Source organism: Squalius cephalus (genome assembly GCF_949319135.1).
Source record: "Squalius cephalus genome assembly, chromosome: 14".
Classification (NCBI taxonomy): domain Eukaryota; kingdom Metazoa; phylum Chordata; class Actinopteri; order Cypriniformes; family Leuciscidae; genus Squalius; species Squalius cephalus.
The window spans coordinates 22,086,455-22,103,900 of NC_137135.1; the positions used below are offsets into that span (position 1 = coordinate 22,086,455).

At 40.4% G+C, this 17,446-nt stretch overlaps 2 protein-coding genes across 3 annotated transcripts; both read right to left on the reverse strand.

Annotated features, from left to right (window-relative positions):
• Positions 1–104: 104 nt before the first annotated feature.
• Positions 105–11,812, reverse strand: gask1b (golgi associated kinase 1B). Its single transcript, XM_079892842.1, has 4 exons — positions 10,120–11,812; positions 9,037–9,245; positions 8,665–8,891; positions 105–6,558 (listed from the first exon to the last, which is right to left on the reverse strand). The coding sequence occupies exons 1-4, from the start codon at positions 10,928–10,930 to the stop codon at positions 6,351–6,353; spliced, it is 1,455 nt and encodes a 484-aa protein (XP_079748968.1). The 5' UTR covers positions 10,931–11,812; the 3' UTR covers positions 105–6,350.
• A 100-nt stretch (positions 11,813–11,912) lies between these two features.
• On the reverse strand, positions 11,913–17,156 carry tmem144b (transmembrane protein 144b). Of its 2 annotated transcripts, none has more exons than XM_079892845.1 (12): positions 17,012–17,156; positions 16,681–16,806; positions 16,481–16,603; positions 16,306–16,405; positions 15,805–15,885; positions 15,191–15,272; positions 14,989–15,062; positions 14,645–14,763; positions 14,382–14,501; positions 14,062–14,159; positions 13,916–13,969; positions 11,913–12,353 (listed from the first exon to the last, which is right to left on the reverse strand). In XM_079892845.1, exons 1-12 carry the CDS (start codon positions 17,073–17,075, stop codon positions 12,270–12,272), a joined length of 1,125 nt encoding a protein of 374 aa, XP_079748971.1. In that variant the 5' UTR covers positions 17,076–17,156; the 3' UTR covers positions 11,913–12,269. The 2 variants fall into 2 exon arrangements, with proteins under 2 accessions (XP_079748971.1, XP_079748970.1); XM_079892844.1 differs by having other exon boundaries at positions 13,912–13,969.
• Positions 17,157–17,446: the final 290 nt, after the last annotated feature.

Sequence of the window (17,446 nt, forward strand, 5' to 3'; positions counted from 1 at the left end):
GTGAATTCGGACCTACTTCTTTTGTCACATACTGTTTTTCGACTAATAGGGAAGAATGTGATTTTGGATGCAGCCATTGTGGTGGAAGTTAATCACTTAAAGTAGGCCGGGAGCCAGGTCCACTCCTCAGGATGTTTTTTTGCTACCTTTTTTTCACTATTATTTCCTATTATCTTATACCTTGGGCCATCACAAGTTGATAATGACCACACCCAACTCTGCCCCGTTTGGTCTCAGGGGCCAAAAAACACCCTTTTTGGGAAAAGCTTTTGGCTTTTTTGAATGATGTAATTGTGAATATAAAGGTACTGCAGCTACATAAATGGCCATATAACCCTAAAATTTTGCATGGTGTATCAATCATAGCTATTGGTAAGAATTATTTTATTTATAATTATTATCGACTTAAATGAAAATATTCTAACAGTGAGACTTGATAACCACAGGTAAAACCATAGATGGTTACTCACTCACTACCACTGTATAACAAAATGCCTAAACACAGGTAAAAACTATACACAAAATGAATTGTATATTCCTCTACCAACCTAATTAATCTACTGCAATATAGGCCTAAATGACTATAAGTTAGTATTCAGTATAAATTTTCCACATTTCTGGCCAAACCATAGTAAATTACTACACTACAATTCATGGCAAATGTAAAGGTGGTGATTAGGGGATTTAAAGTCTTCTAACGTTCATGGCACAATGTTTCTGCTGTTTACCTCATCAGGTGTGTTGGGAATGTTGAGGCTGTTTCATCTGATTTAAAAGTAGTAAGGTTTGTAACAGAGGTGTGTCGAATTGAACCACTTCTCACTGGATGTCGCAATGCTGTTTAATAATAGTGTCCAGGGGCCTCATTTATAAAACTTTGCTTAGGATTTGCGTCAGAAGTGGCGTACGGATTAAACATAGGACGTGCGTACGCACAGAAATATTCGGATTTATAAAACCGTGCGCACGCACATCCTACGCAGTTTTCCCTTAATAAATCACAATCAATTCTAAATGTAGCGCAGCTTTTGCGGCTTCATGTCACGCCCATAGTTGCCCATAAATAGTCCGTGAAATGGCCACAAGTTAATATTCATCGATTGCGAAATCATGGCAAACACAGAGAGGAAAACCAAGAAACGTAACTTCACTCACGCGCAAGCGTGAAGCGCATGATCAGCCATTGTGCGTCATTACGCATTGTGATGGCATCATGGCATTTTATTACCATCCATTTGATTGCATCTGACAAGCTACAGATGTGTTATGAGGATGAATTGCATAACATGCTAATATTATTGCAGAACATATTTATATCTTTTTGCAAATATGTGTTAATTTGCATTTCTGTTGTAATTTTCGTTTGATTTTGTTTGTTTTACACTGCAGATCGATCAAACGGGTGTTCGTGTAGGCTGTTAATTGTAAGACTTGCTTTGTGAAGTCTTCATGTTATTTATGAGAGGCAGTATTGCCATTTCTTTTACACAACGGTCTACACTTTCACGTGTTTCTTCCATCTGCCAATGGTGTCGCCATTTCTCATTTCACCCGTTTTTGTGCGTAACCCGTGAAGGACCGCACATTTTCCCGTCAAGTTTGCTTTTTATAAATACTAATTATTGCGTAGAGAGCGGCGTACGCCTTCTTTTGTGCGTACACAACGTTTATAAATGAGGCCCCAGAACCGGGAGTAAACGCAACTCCTTTAAGCTTGCATTCCGTTATCCACTGGGCGGTGCTGCATAGTTTAAAGTAAACTAAACTGCAAGTTGAACTGAAACTAAACTGAAAACAGTGCTATTTGTTCTATATTTGTTGTTACTGACCGAGAAACAGCTTCAGATGATTCAGTGACAGAGCGGTCCGAATGAATCTGAATCGTTTCAGACCATAATGCAAGCATATTTAGCCAATTCATGGAAAGTAAATAATTGAACCAAAGATCGAACAAAAGATTCGCACCATTCACAAATGATTGGTATCGCTGGTTCAGTCGACAGAAATACGGGACACACATAATAACTGCTGAAATATTCAGACTGAAAACATTTCTCAGGTTAGTCGGAGCGTTCATGGTATGCACAGTGCGTAGACGTACAGCTGCACGCGCCACTATGGCCCCTCGCATATCTAACCAAATGCATATCACACCGCCAGGAAAAGAGGCGGATGGAGGTTGGAGTGCCTTTGGGACAGATTGAGATGATTGGCGGGCCGTATGTGGCCCACAGGCTGCCAATAGAATAGCCCTGCCCTAGGTGGACTGGGGTCAGGGTGCAACATAGGGTACATTCACACAAAATCAATTAGCCAAATGTGAGATTTATTAAAGTCCACAAAGTCCTCACACCACAAGGAATAAAGATGACCCTAGTGTGCTGTCTGTTATCAAAAAAACAACCTTCAATAGAGTAAACGTTAGTAACCTTCTGTAAAGGTAAACATTGTTTACAGCCAAATGGCGAAACGTCTCGGTTACATATGGTAACCCTCGTTCCCTGAGGGAGGGAATGGAGACGTACGTCGTGACCGACTGATAGGAATCTCGCTAGAGAGGCCAATCTACTTCGAGTAAAACTAAAACGAGCCAATACACATTGGCATGCAGTCATTTGCATCAACTGTTAAGCCTCGCAGCGCAGGTATATAATGAGCAGCAAGTGCAAGGTGAGCTCCTTTTTTGCTGAGGAGCCAAGCCTGGTAAGCTGGCCGACCTTGTGGGCAGCAGCAGATGTGATGATGGGATGTACGTCTCCGTTCCCTCCCTCAAGGAATGAGGGTTACCATATGTAACCAAGACGTTCCCTTATCGGTCGGTCACTCTCGACGTATGTCTTGACCAACTGATAGGAATCCCTACCAAAGCGTCACAGCTGCTGCACCCCATCCAGAGCCCGGTGCAATCCTGTACCCCTTCTTGCCTGGACGGACGATAGGAAAGGGCTTACACAGAGCGTATCCATCACTGTTGTTCCATGATAACCCATACAGTGAGATTATTGGATAACACTGGGAAAGCGTGCCCATTCTATGGAAGGGGAACGCTGCGGAAGCCACTTTCTTCAAGGGACTTTGTGGAAAAATACATATGGACTAGCCCGAAGGTTGTACTGCATATGAATATTGGGTAACTTAGCCCAAGGGAAAGACACGGGGCTTCGATTAGGAGCAGCCGTGGAATTATACACATATGGAACCCAGCCTAACACCTGATCTCTGAAGGGAGTGGTAGGAACCTTGGGCACATAGCCAGGCCGGGGTCTCAGTACAACATGGTTGTCACCCGACCCGAACTCTAGGCACGATTCGTCGACCGAAAATGCTTGCAGGCCCCCTACCCTCTTGATAAAGGCCAGTGCAATCAGCAGCAAAATCTTCAAAGAGAGAAGCTTTAAGTCTGCTGACTTCAAAGGCTCAAAGGGAGCATCCTGAAGAGCTTGAAACACCAGGGAAAGGTCCCAAGAGGGTATGGAAGGGGGACGAGGAGGGTTTAACCTTCTCGCCCCCCTAAGGAACCTGACGACCAGTTCGTGCTTTCCATAGATGGCACATAGATGGCAACTGTTTTGCCATCTATGTGGTCGTGATAAGCTGAAATAGCAGCAGCATGTACTTTGAGGGTGGATAGAGACAGCCTTCGCTCCAACCCTTGCTGCAAGAAGGAAAGCACAGACCCTATTGAACATCTTCGGGAGTCCTCTCGGCAAGAAGAAAACCACTTGACGAACAGGTTCCACTTCAAGGCACACGTCTCATGGACGGCGCCCGTGCAGAAGTGATGGTGTTAAGTACCTCTGGGGGTAAGTCACCTAGAACCAGAGATGGAGTTTCCAGAGGTCCGGACAAGGGTGCCATAGGGTGCCCTATATCTGAGGCAGAAGATCCTTCCTCAGAGGAATGGGAGGGACTGTCACGAGGAGCATGATTTTTTGGGACCCAGGTCTGGGTGGGCCAATAGGGGGCCACCAGAAGGACCTGCTCCTCGTCCTCCCTGACTTTGCACAGGGTCCTACCTTTGAAGGTGTTCAAGCACCTCTGTGAGGCGTGCTGTCTGTGCGACCGAACCCAACTCCATACCGAGAAAAGAGATCCTCTGCATGGGGGCGAGTTTGCTCTTCTCCCAGTTGGCCGGAAGACGCAACTGGCTGAGGTGCCTGAGCACGAGGTCCCTGTGTTCGCATAACTGATCTCTGTGTTCGCATAACTGAACTGAGTGTGCTAATATGAGTCAGTCATCAAAATAGTTCAGGATGTGTGTTCAGGATGTCCCTGTTCTCTCATGGGAACAAGGGTCCCCTCCGTGACTTTTGTGAAGACACGGGGAGACAGGGACAGCCCGAAGGGCAGGACCTTGTACTGATATGCTCGACCCTCGAACGCAAAGCACAGAAATGGTCTGTGTCGAGGAAGAATCAAGACATGAAAGTACGCGTCCTTCAGGTCGATCGCTGGAAACCAATCTTGGGGACGGATGCATTTGAAAATGCGTTTCTGCATGAGCATTTTGAACCCACCACATTTCTTGGGTACAATAAAGTAGGGACTGTAGTGCACTGACCTCATATCGGCTGGAGGGACTGGCTCTATCGCCGTCCTAGTAGGACTGCGATCTCTGCTCGCAAGACATGGGCATCGGCTGCTCTCATTGTAGTGGAGTGGATGGCCCAATCCATCTCCGGGTCGCCCGTCCTACGGCTGCTTGCTCTTGGCTTTACCGCCCTGCTTGGCAGGGGCCTGGACGGGTGGGGGGGCCTGCCTGCGACTGGCTCCTTGGCTCCGCTTAGGTGGAGGCTGCTGCTCTGGCACGGGAGCAAGGGCAGACACAGAAGGCCGCCCCGGCGACGAGCAGACTGAGGGGCTGCGGGCAATGGGGTGGAGGCAGCAGCTGACCGCCGCGGCAGGATGTGCTTGATGGTCTCAGTCTGCTTTTCAGCCAGTTTCTGCTGGGCAAAGTTCTCGACCACATCGCCTTTGAGTGCTCTCAAGCGCAACTTACCAGCTGTGAGAACAGCTTTTGTTTGCTCAAGTCAAAACAAAAGCAAAAAGAAAAGAAAGAGAGAGAAAAAAGACCGCTCGCGCTGCTGTGCTGTCACCCGCACCAGTGTGGAGAGGTCCGAAGAAGAAGAAGCTCGCTCAGTTTCACAATGTCTATGTAGAAGGTATGTAGAACACATCAAAGTGCTTGGCTCCAAAAACTGATGAAATCCATACAAATATAGATGAAGATGAGGAAAATGATGATTGAGAGTTTATATTCTACACTAATACAACACACTAACATGACCAGTCGTTGAAGTACAGCATGGATAAGCAGCAAAAAGATCTAAGAACCAAATAAATGTTTTCTATTTTATGTTTGAGCTGTATTTTAGTTTCGCCATTTGGCTGTAAAGAATGTTTACCTGTACAGAAGGTTACTAACGTTTACTCTATTGAAGGTTGGTTTTTTGATAACAGACTACACACTAGAGTCATCTTTATTCCTTGTGTTGCGAGGACTTTGTGGACTTATGGAACCCATAAGGAATGGTAATGCTTGAAAGTTCTGTTTTCTCCGATTTGATGTACAGTGGATAACTTTGGTTATACCAGCTATAATCCTCTAGATAGAAAGGTCATCTCGGATTTAAATTGAAGCTTATAAACTTGGGAAGTTTTTCATGTACATTTGAGGCAGTGATATATATAATAAAATGCTTGAAAATGATCACTTTTGATGACAATTTGTTAGGCGGACAGCCATTTTTTAGTCTTTTGGGGTATGTTGAGGGTGATATTTGACAGAAAAAAGGCAGCAATGCCCAGAATCTTTTTCTGCTAGTTTCCCCTTTGTGTCAGGATACACCATGCAAAATTTTAGGGTTATATGGCCATTTATGTAGCTGCAGTACCTTTATATTCACAATTACATCATTCCGCCAAAAGCTTTTCCCAAAAAGGGTGTTTTTTGGCCCCTGAGACCAAACGGGGCAGAGTTGGGGGTGGTCATTATCAACTTGTGAAGACCCAAGGTATAAGATAATAGGAAATAATAGTGAAAAAAAGGTAGCAAAAACATCCTGAGGAGTGGACCTGGCTCCCGGCCTAAAGCGCCTTTAACTTGTGGAATGTCAGTTGTGTTAAAAAATAGCCCTGGACTCTGTGTAGAGCATTTAGGGAAACTATCCTTTAATATGATCTTGTCTTAAAGTGGTGGTTTCAGAAGTGCACTGAGTTTTGACTTACAGACCTTCAATTCAATTCAACCGTTCTTCATTGTCATACTAATCTGTCAAAAACAGTGACAATTACTGGAAACCAAAAGGTTGGTGGTTCATCTTGCGCACTGAAAACTGAAGCTCCATTTGTCAAGAGTTCATAGGTACTACTTTAATCCCATGGGCATTGATGTACGTGAGCAAGACTTTGGCTCTTCTCTCAATTACGTCAATGAGTTTTTCAATGCCTTGACGGCCTCCCTGACTGTCCCAGTACTGCTGGTCGAGAAACAGCGATTGCAGGAGCTTTTCCCTGAGACGCTGAGACCTCAATACAGACACAGATTGATCTGGTAGCCTGAAAGAGGAAAAATATTGAAAGAATATAGTAATGCACTCCAAAATTATTAAAACAAACTTAGAATTAAAAATGTGTAACATACAACATCATTAAATACTGTATTTACAATCCCCACAAAACAAATTGCATTGCTAACAGACAAATGATGTAATACCATGCTCTGATGCAGATAATGTGCAAGTGGTGATACTCATACACAGCAATGGCCGATCATTTATTCTGACTGATGTTATTGCACAAGTGAGCTTGCGTTCCCAGAGGTATCACATTAGCAGCATCGTCAGCAGAATCCCTTAGCTCAGACAGCACGTGTCAGATTGTATGTATTTGCTTACATCTTCAGTGGTGTTGTAGAGGTGTTGGCTTACTGAGGCCAAACTTGTGGCCTCACAGTTGCAGTCTTAGTTGCAGCAATTACAAATCACCTCATATGGTCCAGTATGAACAAGAAAAGAAGCACAAAACTATTTATTTCAATTAAAAAATCACTTGTCATCTGGATTTTAATGTCTATGCAAACCTGATAACTTGTGGAGATTTGTAATTCAATTAAACTGCAAGGATTCATTTCTTTGAGGTCATGAGTTTCTAAGTCCTTCACAACAACTTGCAAGACATTAATTGAAAGAGTACCAGTAGCTGTTAAGGTGGTTTGCCTACAGGGGTTCAGGCTGCAGGATCGCCAGATGACTAAAGAAACGGATGACTAAAGCAAGATGGTAGAAAACTACATTTCTTGTCTATTACCACTCACTGCTACTTGACGGAAATAAGCGCAGTTACAATAGCAAAAGCGTTGCTACTGTATAGTGTAACGATATTGTATTGCAATAGGCATCACTTCAAAGTTAATACCGAATCAAAACTAGTTAGCACATCATTTGTAAATTGAAAGGGCTTAATGACAATATCTAGTTATAGTTACACTTAAAATAGATGTATGAGATGATAAAAACTTATGTCATTAATCGTACCCAGCATATATATAGAATGTTACCTGAGGGATGGATAGAGCGATCGAGAGAGGGGCTTTAGAAAAGGGAAGAGAGACAAAGAAAAGAGGAGGCAAATAAAGAGTGCCCCAAGAAATGGACCCAGAGGAAAAGAAGAGAGAGCAAAGAAGCCTCAGAAAAAAGAAGAGACAGAGAATCAAAGAAACAGAGCAACAGTTGCAATATTCTTTTATCCCTTCATTCACCATGTGACTGAAACCCAAATGTGAGACATTCAAACTGACCAATCAGAAGATTACAACTTCCCCCACCGAACTAAAGCTGTGACAACTAGAAGACACCCGATGTACATTCATTTTGGCCTACGGGCCTTGAGCTCTATCAACACCTCTTTGCCTTTAGGAATTCCAAATGGCCCTTGTGGTAAGAAAGAGGAGGTTGAAACAGTAAAGCAAATGTATTTGATCATTTTTTATATATCTTTGATTATTTTCAATTCTACATGTGAAATGATCTGTCTTTAAAAAACATTTACACACCATCTCTGCAAAATCTGGCTATTCTTTACAGTTATAACATCATTATGAGATTAAATTAAAGATCAAGTGGTCATGTATAAACTCCAACATGTGAAATACAGTGCTTAAATTGTTTAGACCACCACCCATTGTAAGGTTTGTGCCACAGCTGCCCTAATGCCCACAGTATTGGTGATTATCAAAATCATTTATGTTTCTGTAATGGTTAATCCATCAGTATGTGTAAGCTCTTTAGTCACAGTTGACCAAGTCAAAGTCCGGATTTGAATCCTATTTAACAAAGTTTGGATTTAGTGGATTCAAAGACAGATTGAACAAAAGTTTCATCAAAAGCAAGTCTTTGGGAACAACTCGAAACTATTTGGAAGTCAGTAACAACAGAGACTGTGGAAAAGTACTGTACATAAAAACAATGGCAGCAAGGCCAAAGGACACCATATACAAAATATTAAGTTTTGGTTATTATGTGGGAATAAAGACTATTTAGGCTAGTTGTTTCAGTTTGTTAGTCAGTTTTAGTTTTAAACAAGTTTTCCAAATTCCAAATCTATTTGTGTTTCCTCTTTATTATGACAGGTGGTCTAATAAATGTGTCTGGTAATTTTACTCACTCTTTGATTCCCTCTAGTAGCCTGAAGTCCAGATTCTCCTCATCTCGGTCAAAGTAGCCCTTGTTGTTAAAGAAAACCAGGTGGTGTGGGTCATGTCTACGGTGGACTATGTGTGTCAGCTCTATGCTGTCCTTATCTGTACATTCTTCATGGTGACCAAGCTCAACACAGGTGTCCTCTGGGCGGGGCTTAAATCCACAGCAGTTTTTATCTAGTCGTTCGTAAATCTGAGAAGAAACACAATCTTTATTTGTGTTCACTATTCAGTTTAAATTAATTGGTCAGAAAACAACAGATATATGTTAATGTGCATCTAACTTTGTTTATCTACAAGTTTAAAGTTGCAACAGAGATGAAAGTGGAGTAGAGTACCTGCAGAAGGAAATCAAAGACTACTAGCTTGCTCCATTCATGGTGGTGGATGCTGGTGCACCTCCAGTCTGGTTTAGGTATGATGCCCCGATGCCAGCACTTGTATTTGAGAGAGGTTTGATATGAACCCCAGCTCAGTCTCTCAGAGGGTTGATCTACTGCTGGGCTTAAAGAAGGATCCCACAAAACAACTGGACAAGGCTGACCATCTGAAACAAGATGAAATATATGTAGGCTATATATTCATTAGATCAGTATCAGTCATATTTGATTTCTCATTAGCTTGATAGACAGCTTTGATGACACTGAACTGCTCCGAATGCAGTGGCCCCAGAAAGTACTATAGCCTAAGTCTATTTAATCTATATAAGATGCACACAAATTTCATGACAATCAGATGACAATCGGATTATGCTTTTCTCGGAACTTACTTTTCTTATCTATTTTGCAATTAGTTTAAATCAAAATGTGCCTTTAAAAAAAAAAAAAAAAAAAAAAAAAAAAAAAATGGGACTTGGTTTGATATTTTATCTAATGCAGTTACATTTACACATCTTTTTTAATTGTGACTTAAAGGGATTGTTCACCCATTACTCACCCCAAACCTGTTTGAGTTTCTTTCTTCTGTTGAACAAAAAAATATATTTTAAAGAATGTTGGTAACCATACAGTTGACCGTAGCCATTGACTTCCAACATTTTCCCTACTATGGAAGTCAATGGGTGCCATCGGTTACCAACATATCTGGTGGTTAAAATATCTTCTTTTGTGTTCAACAGAAGAAAGAAACACAGGTTTGAAACAACTTTTGGGTGAACTATCCCTTTAAGTCCAAAACCTTTTATGGGCCACTATATTCTTTACCAGTTAAATTAAGTAAAATGCAGTATTTGCTACAACAACAAAAAAAATATGTATCTATATATATCTATATATATATATATATATATATATATATATATATATATATATATATAATAGATTAAAACGTCAAATTAAGTAAAATACATATGCCTATACAAAATATTTAGGCCAATGAAAACTTTTTTTTTTAATAAACAAAAACAGAAACAAATACACTACCTCCAAGAGAGTGGAATCTTCTGCTGACAGCTGGCAAAGTTCTGTTCAGTCCCAAGATCCTATCCAGATGAAAGGCGAACACTTCACTCATGTCCAAGGGTCTCCTGACAATACCGCTACATTTGCGACACGCATCATCATCGTCCGTGTGATTTGTCGCACTTTTAAATAAAATTAAAGAAGAAAAGCCCGGAGGTGCAACTTCGTCAATTTGCGTAATTTTACTATCAGCTAGAAAGCGCATGGCCGTGATATCGTCAATGCTGAACCATGGAGGAGCTCTTTCACTGTATATCCTGATGGATGAATAATCACCGTTACTGCCATCAAGCTCAGAATATCTCAGTTGTTTGTCAACGGTGTTTGTATCGTGGCTCGCGTTCTTCGCTTTGCTCTGTGTGCCACTCTGCGCTCTCACTTTAACTTTCTTTCTCCGGAGTTTGGGGCGCACTGTGCCCCTGATGATGGCCGGTTTGTGCCGCTTAGATTTGAGAGTTATATACACCACATTAGACCTGGTCGGACTCAGGGATTCATTCACTTCCCCTTCAGTGGGGTCCTGGTAGGTTTTTCGAGGTTTTTGAGAATAAACGCTATTTCTAGTCCACGGATCAGGACGTTTGTCTTGGCGAGTAGACGTGTGATTAACGTGAACGGTGAAAAACAAATAAACAAAACACACAACAGCTATAAGCAAATACTTCCTAATGGCGGAATATCTCCCACAACAGTTGCAGACTTTCAAAAACGATACGGACAAACAAATCATAGTGTCCCCGACCTTTCCAGGACGAGTCGTATGCGTATCCATTGGCACGAGTGTCTGCGCATGATTAGGCTAAGTCAAATTTCTTTTGTCCACATTGGAATTGCGCTCTTTTCGTTTACATATTGATGACACACAGGAGTTCCAGATGATCCCCTTAGCGCAGCTCCAGCATGAATGAAGACAACTGTCCCGATGCCGGATCAGCTGAAATAACAGTCCCAAATTGACAAGAATGCAGCAATTGTCCTTACGCCCTTTTTACTGAAAACGCGAGAGGCTAGAATGCAGTCATTAGAAACTAAACTGTAAAAAAAAAAAAAAAAGTCCTCGTTGATGCGCATTTTCCCAGTATGGCCTATCTAAATATTAAAGTTGTACCTTCTGAATAATAATAATAATAGCAAACATCCAGAAAAAGAAAAAGAAACATTTCCCCCCAACAGCATATAAATTACAAAAATAGGAAAGCTTGTTGTCTTTTAGGAAGATGTTAAAATTGAATTACAATAGCTTCCTGTGCACACCTGCCTGTAAACAATGTTGTTTTGACATGTTTTGTACTTGTAATTTGCTGGTGTGAATATGAAGCAATAACATTAATGATGGGCTTCGGTAAAGAGGACAGGAAACAGGCACAACAACAGTACAAGTTATGTCGTCCTTTAGGTATGGAATGCATTATGTATTTTAGACTAGACATACTATTCTAATCTAGACATATTACACACACACAGTTTTCATATTGTACATCCCACAGACAAATGATTTTTATACTGTACAAACTGTATATTCTATTCCCTAAACCTACTGTACCCATCACAGAAAACTAATTTTTGGATTTTCAAAAACATCACTTCATATGATTTATACATTGTTTTTCATGGGGACCCAAAAAATGTTCCCACAAGGACAGGGATTTCGGATATTGCCATCTTTGTGGGGATATTATGTCCCCATAATGTAGTGTATACCTGAACCAAACACACCTTTATGAGTGTTTGTCCCATCTTTGTCAGTTTGTCTGCTGATGGTCTTATTGGAAAGATTGGTACATTACATAAAAAGCCAAATTTACAGCTCAAAAGGTGTGGGGTGATAAAAATTACGCAGATTCCGTTGAACACATAGCACGAAAACAAATGTACATACATAAGCCTAAGGGGCTACTGTTTAATTCAAATGCATGTGAACTTACAGAAAACCTAGAATTAATTTGGACTGCAATTAAAATGCAATAGAAACAGGCAAATAACATCAAGGGCTACTAAGCCACTGCAGATGCCTTGTTCTAGGTGATAAGCTCAGTGACTGCAATTTTTGGCAGGAATATTGGTTTAAAACCTGATCCACCATTGCCACCTTGTGGTAACAACGTACATACTCAAGTCTTTGAATAGGCAGTTAACAGGGAGCCTGCCAGGACAACACAAGATGCCAAAACAAACAATAGCAAGTTCCCAAGACCCTGAGGAAAGAAAATCAGTTTGTTAGGCTGGCCTAAATAGAAGTTTCTGCTTTATTTCCTTATCATTACTGGTAATGAATCAATATCAAATTAAAACGACTATGATCTAAACTGGCTCTTACACACACTCGTTAGTTTTGATATTATGGTGAGCAATTATAATTACGCATTTAGTGACTTGAATGTTATATATATATATATATATATAGACAATACAGGTGTGGTCTCAAGCACACCTGATGCGACTAATCAAGGGCTTCAATAGTTGCACCAGGTGTGCTTGAGCTAGAACACATTAAATATCTGAACTGGCAAGGTTTGTTGAGTATCACGTTTGACTGCAAGTTAGAAATATGGCTAAGTCAAAAGAATGGTCCAAAATGTTGAGAGAAGATATCATCGTCCTTCACAAACAAGGAACAGGATACAGTTCAAACAGTTCAAAGTTAGAGGAACAGTGGTTACACTACCTGGACAGGGCAGAAAAAAAAATGCAGCTATTAACGGCAGCAACCAGATTTCTGAGAATGCATCCCTTGAGTGACTGCAAAAGACCTGCTAGTTGCTAGTCTTGGTGGCAACAGGCACTGAGGTTTCAGCTTGCACAGTAAGGCGCATACTAAGCGCATGCCAGAACTCAACTCAACACCACTACTGGCCCAAAAGCACAAGAAAAGTCGGTATATAAATAAGCCACAGTTTTGGGATTGTGTTCTGTGGAGCTATGAAGCAAAACTGGAACTTCTCTGCCCTATGGATCAGTGGTATTTATGGAGGAAGAAGAATGAGGCATATGCTGAAAAGAACACTCTGCCTACAGTTAAGCATGGTGGTGGCTCAGTGATGGTCTGCGGCTGCTTTGCATCCTCTGGCACTGGAAACCTGCAGTGTGTGGAAGGCAAGATGGATTTATTAAAGTATCAAGAAACCCTAGGAGAAAACGTCATGCCGTCAGTGAGGAAGCTGAAGCTTGGGCGTCATTAGACCTTCCAACAGGACAATGATCCCAAGCATACCTCAAATTCCACCAAGGCTTGGTTGCAGAAGAAGTCCTGGAAGATTCTACAGTGGCCGTCACAGTCACCTGGCTTGAACCCCATAGAACATATCTGGTGGTATTTGAAGGCGGCGGTTGCAGCATGCAAACCCAAGAATATTACTGAATTATTTTCAGTTGAATTTGGGGAAACCACTTGAAACATTTGTTGTGTTGAGCTACTTCAGTTACTTTGTTTGATTTGTTCACTGCAAACAGCTGAAAGTCTGTAAATTTTGCCAATAAACCTGATTTGCAATGGTGGTTGAATAATTTTGATTGTCTCAGTCTCTGTCTACGTATAAAATTACATACATGTACTCACTAAATGCATAATTATAATCCTAATTGCTCACCATAATATCAAAACTAATCAAAGTGAATTTATCTTATGCAAGGTGTTCTCTGCGGATTTAAATCAACACATACATATTCATGTTCATTTGAAAAACAAAGTGTCAGACTAGGTCACGTAAAAATGCCATCCAAAATACTGAATGAATACAAATAGCTTTATGTTACCTACTTTGACCTCTTTAAATACCACACTTCCCCACAGAGCAGCTACCAAACCATAACCCTGAAATCAAAGTCGAACACACTGTCATTACTTACGATTTTCAATGCAAGGTGAATGAGAACATGAAAGATTTTCTTTTGTGCCGTACTTACAGCATTAATTATAGGGAATGTGACCACTGCACTAAGGTAGTAATTTCCTATAAGCCATGCATATGTGGCTAATCCCCACATCAAGCCACTCAGAAAACCTGCATGGAAGATTTTACAGTTAAGAAACATGGGAACTCAATATTCAGTAGAAAGCGGAGGAATATTTTCAGGGTTATCGTGTCCAGTAGCTGATAGTAAACTTTACCTGTAACAATACAGTTGCTTTGCAATACTCCACAAATATGGTGGAGCTGCAAAGCAACACAGTCCTTTCATCCAAGTTGAAATAAAAATGATGGAATGGAATGCACATTAATTACCAGGTAAGATGGCTCTGGGATAGATCCGAGGCCTGTTCTTCATGAATGCGCAGTAAGTAAGAAAATACACAGTGCTCATGAGGAAAATTCCACTGTAATGGGCAAAGCAGTAGTCAATTTCTGTAATGGACAGAAAAACATGTTAGAATAGCCAATAAAATGCTTTTTAAGATCTTAAGCAGTATAAATTGCATACCACTGATACTGAAACTACTTGGTCATCCCATACATACATACATACATGCATGCATACATATACATACCATTCTCACTGGATCCAGTGAACATACTTGAATTGGTTTTGGCATGAACTTTAATATAGAAAATGGGCACAAAAGAAGAGCCATAAAGGACACCTGAAAATATGGCCAAGATGCAGCCCCTGTAACAAGAGAATATTATTATAGAAAATAAATCATCCATAGATTTAATATTTATATTCCAGAGATTTTACAATATTATAGTATAAAGATGAAAATGCCATAAATATAAATTCACAAACTTTTTATACATGCACACATACGCACAGAAAAAAGCCCTCAAACATCTCAGTACATAATAAAGAACCAGAAATGTACTGGAACTAGGAAGGCCTACAGATACTCACAACACTCTTTTGCTCTTTGGTGAAATCGTGTCCACCCATGAATCACTGAGGTTTGTGATGTCTTGATTCAACCTCTAAAGACAGTGTGAATACATGCACACACAATGTAGGCAAAGATGTGTGTATCCAAAACAAAATACACCAAACAATATTCTACATAACATCCAAAAAGCTCTTAATGTGGAAAAGCCCTCTAACTTACCCTATCATCAATCAACAAAGGCATGGATTCAGGAGATGTACGTTTCTGAACATCACTTTTCACAAAGAAGAATATGATGGCACTGAAACAAAGACAAGATTGTGTTATGAGAAAAAAATAAAACCTAATCCAGAGAGTTCTCTCACAATAAATAAAACGCAAGGATGTTTTTATTCCATATCCCATAAAATCAGATGGAACTGTAGATCCAATACAACGTGGCTTCAGGTCTTAGGAGGTTGTTTATCCTGCCTTACACAATATATTGCATTTTCTATTTCAGAGAAACTTTTGAGCGAGTAAGACAGCAGCACTTTCATCTCAAAAAGATCTTTGTGAGGTGTAACTACTAAGTTAACAATAATGGGGGGAATAAAAAATATTGTCTGTCCATATTAAAGAAGTGTGCCTTAAGCATGTCCTTTCCATTAGGATTTCTGAGGACTAAAAGCACCTTCTTAGATGAATGAACAATATTACTTTGTAAAATGTCAGTCTTCATTAATAGCCAAAGAAACATCTTGATGTGTGCATTTGGAGGTAGACCATTATTACATTCCCTGCTAAGAGGGAAAATTTAAATAAAAACACATAAGAAATACCTCTCCCATTACCTTAGCAGACAAAGGCCAGCTCCACAGTAATTGAGTATTGGTTTGGACACTTCCTCTGGACTCAGCCCAAACCAGCCAAACCTTGAAAGGAATGACTTAAGAGGTAAGATTACCTCAGCCTTCAATTAAAAACATGGATAACACTTTATAATTAGGTCCTACTAGTTAACATTAATTTATCCATTAAACTACTATCATTAGCTAACAATGAGCAATACGTGTGTTACAGTTCATCTTTCTTAATGTTAGTTAATACCTGTTCACTGTTAGTTTGTGTTAGCTCAGGTCCATTAAATAATAACAGATTTTAAATTTGAATCATGTATTAGTAAATGGTGACATTTACATTAAGATTAACAAATGCTTTACGATCAGCTTGGCTCACGATGCTTTTGGAAAACGCAGCCTGGACCAACATATAAATCAATGTCCCAAAGTTTAACATCAGGAAGTTCAATACATCCCTATAACCCCCTTCTGTCAAACATCAAGCCAGCTCACCTTGAGCTTGCCCATCCAATTAACAATCCACTGGATCCCCAAAGCAAAATTCCAAGACCAAGGCCAATAAACTTCACAACTGGGACAGCGGTTATATTTCCTAAGAGGTAAATCTGTTATAAATTACATCTGTATGTATATTAAACATGTTTATTCGCTCACACATGCACTTTACCAGTGGCCCAAAGTGCTCCTCCAAGCATAGCTGCAGGATGAGCTCTGGAGGGGTGAAACAATGTGTCAGCAACCAGTCCAACACACCAAATAGCTGAACTGCAAATCCACTGGAAAAACATTCCTGTAAAGACAGCAGATTTTGAGGCAAGGTTGGTCAAATGTTAGTGTGGCGTGTAAAAGTACAGTTTAACTCCTCACCATCGCCGGTATCTGTCGTTTTAACAGGAACAAAGTAACTTCCATACAACAGAACTGCAAAAGTACAGGCCACAAAGCCATAGGTGGTGTCTGTACTGTTGGCTTCATTAGAGGAGCGAGGGGGCTCTAGGTATAAAACAAAACTAAAGGTTGACAACACACTTGTGGCATATATGCAAAAAAAATAATAATAGACTATTCAGAAAATATTAACTGTCTACAACTGTTGACTTTCCAAGCACAGCAGTTTCCAAACCCACACTCCCAGAGGTGAAAGAGACATAGACCAATAAAAAATTTGTATTTTTTAAATATGTAATATTTAATCTACCTTCAGCTGACAATGTGCTGCAGCATCTTACAATAAAAAGCACAATTACAGCTAGTAAAGCCATAAATCTATTTTCCCCTCACTCTAGGTAATCACTGCATTTGTTGTTGTGGTAGTTGAGTCAAATGGTTTGTTGTAGCCTAAACCAGGTGTTATTAATTGGCCCCACTGCCCCGCCCTACTAACATATTAGGGAGTTGTGGGGAGGTACTTACCATTTAGGCTACCCTTTGTCATATATAAAAAGTGAATGGCGACTAAGGCTCATTCTGTCAAATATTGTATTCCAAACTTCCAAAGAAGAAAGAAAGTCATCCGGGTTTGGAACTGAGGGTGAATTTTAAATGAACGTAGTTCCTAAACAGCTCCACTAGATGGAGATCACCTTCCAACTTGTTTTGATTCCGCAACCGTTACGCAGAAGAAAGACGGTAA